Genomic DNA, 1,840 nt, shown 5'->3' on the forward strand with positions numbered 1-1,840 from the left:
CAGCACAAATAATACAAATATACGACCATTCAAAATGTCTATAATTTTCAGGATAAATTTTCACTTTCAGCGGTTACTATTTATATTTATTTAATGATACCTACATCTTATTTTACATCTATGTACGAGTACAATATTTTTAATTTTAGATTGATTAGTATAGCAACTTGGGTCATAAAACATAGGTTTTAGTCACAACATCCAGCTTCAAATGTTGTTTTGGCGTGTTCACCCACGGATTCTGCAAAGATTAAACAGTTTTCTGTTAAATTTGCATTGCATCTTTCCAATCTCAACCCAGCTGCAGCATTGTACCTAGTCTTCATCTACATTCGTGGAGAACTTCTATTATGCGACGATATGCCACTTTGAATTTCAGTGAACGATTTGCCTTTTGTTTCCGGTAACATGAACAATGCAAAAAATACTCCTAGAAGGCATACACCTCCATAAACCCAGAAGATGATGTGTAAACTCCACGAGTCAACCTTTCCTCCGATTACCTTTACATTCGTAAAAATTATAATGGAGGAGTACAGCATCAAAATAGAGCTAGCTACTTTCTTTGTTTCTATAGTAAATAATTCGCCGACAATGAAGTGTGGCAAACATACCATTCCGAGGCTAATAAAGAATTGGTATGAAATTATGCACAGTACAGGAACAAATGTCACATTGGTTAAATCGACAGTTTCTGCAAGGTAGATGTAAACACCCTCAGAAATTAAGGCGATGCTAGCTCCTAGCGCAGAGGCGAAAAACGTAGGCTTCCTTCCAAATTTGTCCATAAATACGCCGTACAGTATAACTTAAACGCAAATTGCAAACTAATGATTGAACACCCGTAATTTACCTGCAGGAATTTGAACCAGACCGAAAACAACGCTTGTTAATTCCTTCGACATGCTGATACCACTGGATGCTAAGATTATTTGAAGATACGATACTATAACGTGCATTCCACAGAAGCTGCTGATGTTTTGAGCGACTAAAATTATACGATAAATTTCTTGTAATGTTATGTAATGGACTTTACCAAACGCTATCAATAAGGACTTTCGGAAATTTGGCGAACACATTATTTGAACCAGTGTGAGGCTACCCGTTTCATGCTCTATAGCTTCATTTATTTCTCTTAACTCATTTTGCACCTCTGCTGGGTCCCGTGCGCCTAATAGCCTCATCAAATTCAATTCGGCATCTTTTCTTTTGTTGTTTTTCATCAAAAAATATGGCGAATTTGGCATGAACCAAAATAATATGGTAAAAGTTACAGGAAAAACCGCACAGCTCACTATAAGCGTTCTGTACTCTAAAAAAGGTCCTGCGCCCAGAACGAATACGTTTCCAAATACAGCGATCAGCGGGGGAATTGCCCCTAGCCTCCCCCTGATGTCTTTACTCGCAATCTCGCAAATATAGATACTTATGCACTGAATTTAAAGCAAGTAACTCGAAGCAGCGCGTCTCGCCCAGCAACTTACCGGCAAAGAAACTCCATCGCCTATTCCTGCTACAATGCGCCCAATTATCAAGGTCGTAACTGACTTGGCCAATGCCAGCAAAATCCAGGAGATAATGGTTAACAAGGCGCCGGCTAAGAGAACGTTTCTTGATCCCATTCTATCCAGTAGCACAAGAAGTAATGCCCCCCCAAGCATTAGCCCCAGAAATGCTACTGAAACTACCCACGAAGCCTCGTCCTAAATTTACCCGGGAGGAAAGTTAAAGTTTGTTATTATCGGTGTCTACTAACGTGAGTAATCGGTCTTCCAATTGAAGAATCTCCGGCTAACAATCGTGGCAGAGCAGGCGATCCCCATGCGATGTTTGCGAGTTG

The 1,840-nt window shown here is 39.8% G+C and overlaps 1 protein-coding gene across 1 annotated transcript; it reads right to left on the reverse strand.

Annotated features, from left to right (window-relative positions):
• Window positions 1-326: 326 nt before the first annotated feature.
• On the reverse strand, window positions 327-1,622 carry LOC116179446 (facilitated trehalose transporter Tret1-like). The gene is made up of 3 exons (XM_031499238.1): window positions 1,485-1,622; window positions 854-1,433; window positions 327-808 (listed from the first exon to the last, which is right to left on the reverse strand). Exons 1-3 carry the CDS (start codon window positions 1,620-1,622, stop codon window positions 327-329), a joined length of 1,200 nt encoding a protein of 399 aa, XP_031355098.1.
• Between the last annotated feature and the right edge of the window lie 218 nt (window positions 1,623-1,840).

This window comes from Photinus pyralis, unplaced genomic scaffold (genome assembly GCF_008802855.1).
Source record: "Photinus pyralis isolate 1611_PpyrPB1 unplaced genomic scaffold, Ppyr1.3 Ppyr1.4_LG8, whole genome shotgun sequence".
NCBI lineage: Eukaryota > Metazoa > Arthropoda > Insecta > Coleoptera > Lampyridae > Photinus > Photinus pyralis.

What these genes read in the sequence shown, in the direction of transcription:
- LOC116179446 (XM_031499238.1), bottom strand. Translation starts at nt 1,622, where the DNA reads ATGGGATCAAGAAACGTTCTCTTAGCCGGCGCCTTGTTAACCATTATC. An exon ending in GCGATGGAGTTTCTTTGCCG is followed by an intron (nt 1,434 to 1,484) that starts GTAAGTTGCTGG and finishes CTTTAAATTCAG; the next exon opens with TGCATAAGTATCTATATTTG. An exon ending in TCTGGTTCAAATTCCTGCAG is followed by an intron (nt 809 to 853) that starts GTAAATTACGGG and finishes TTTGCGTTTAAG; the next exon opens with TTATACTGTACGGCGTATTT.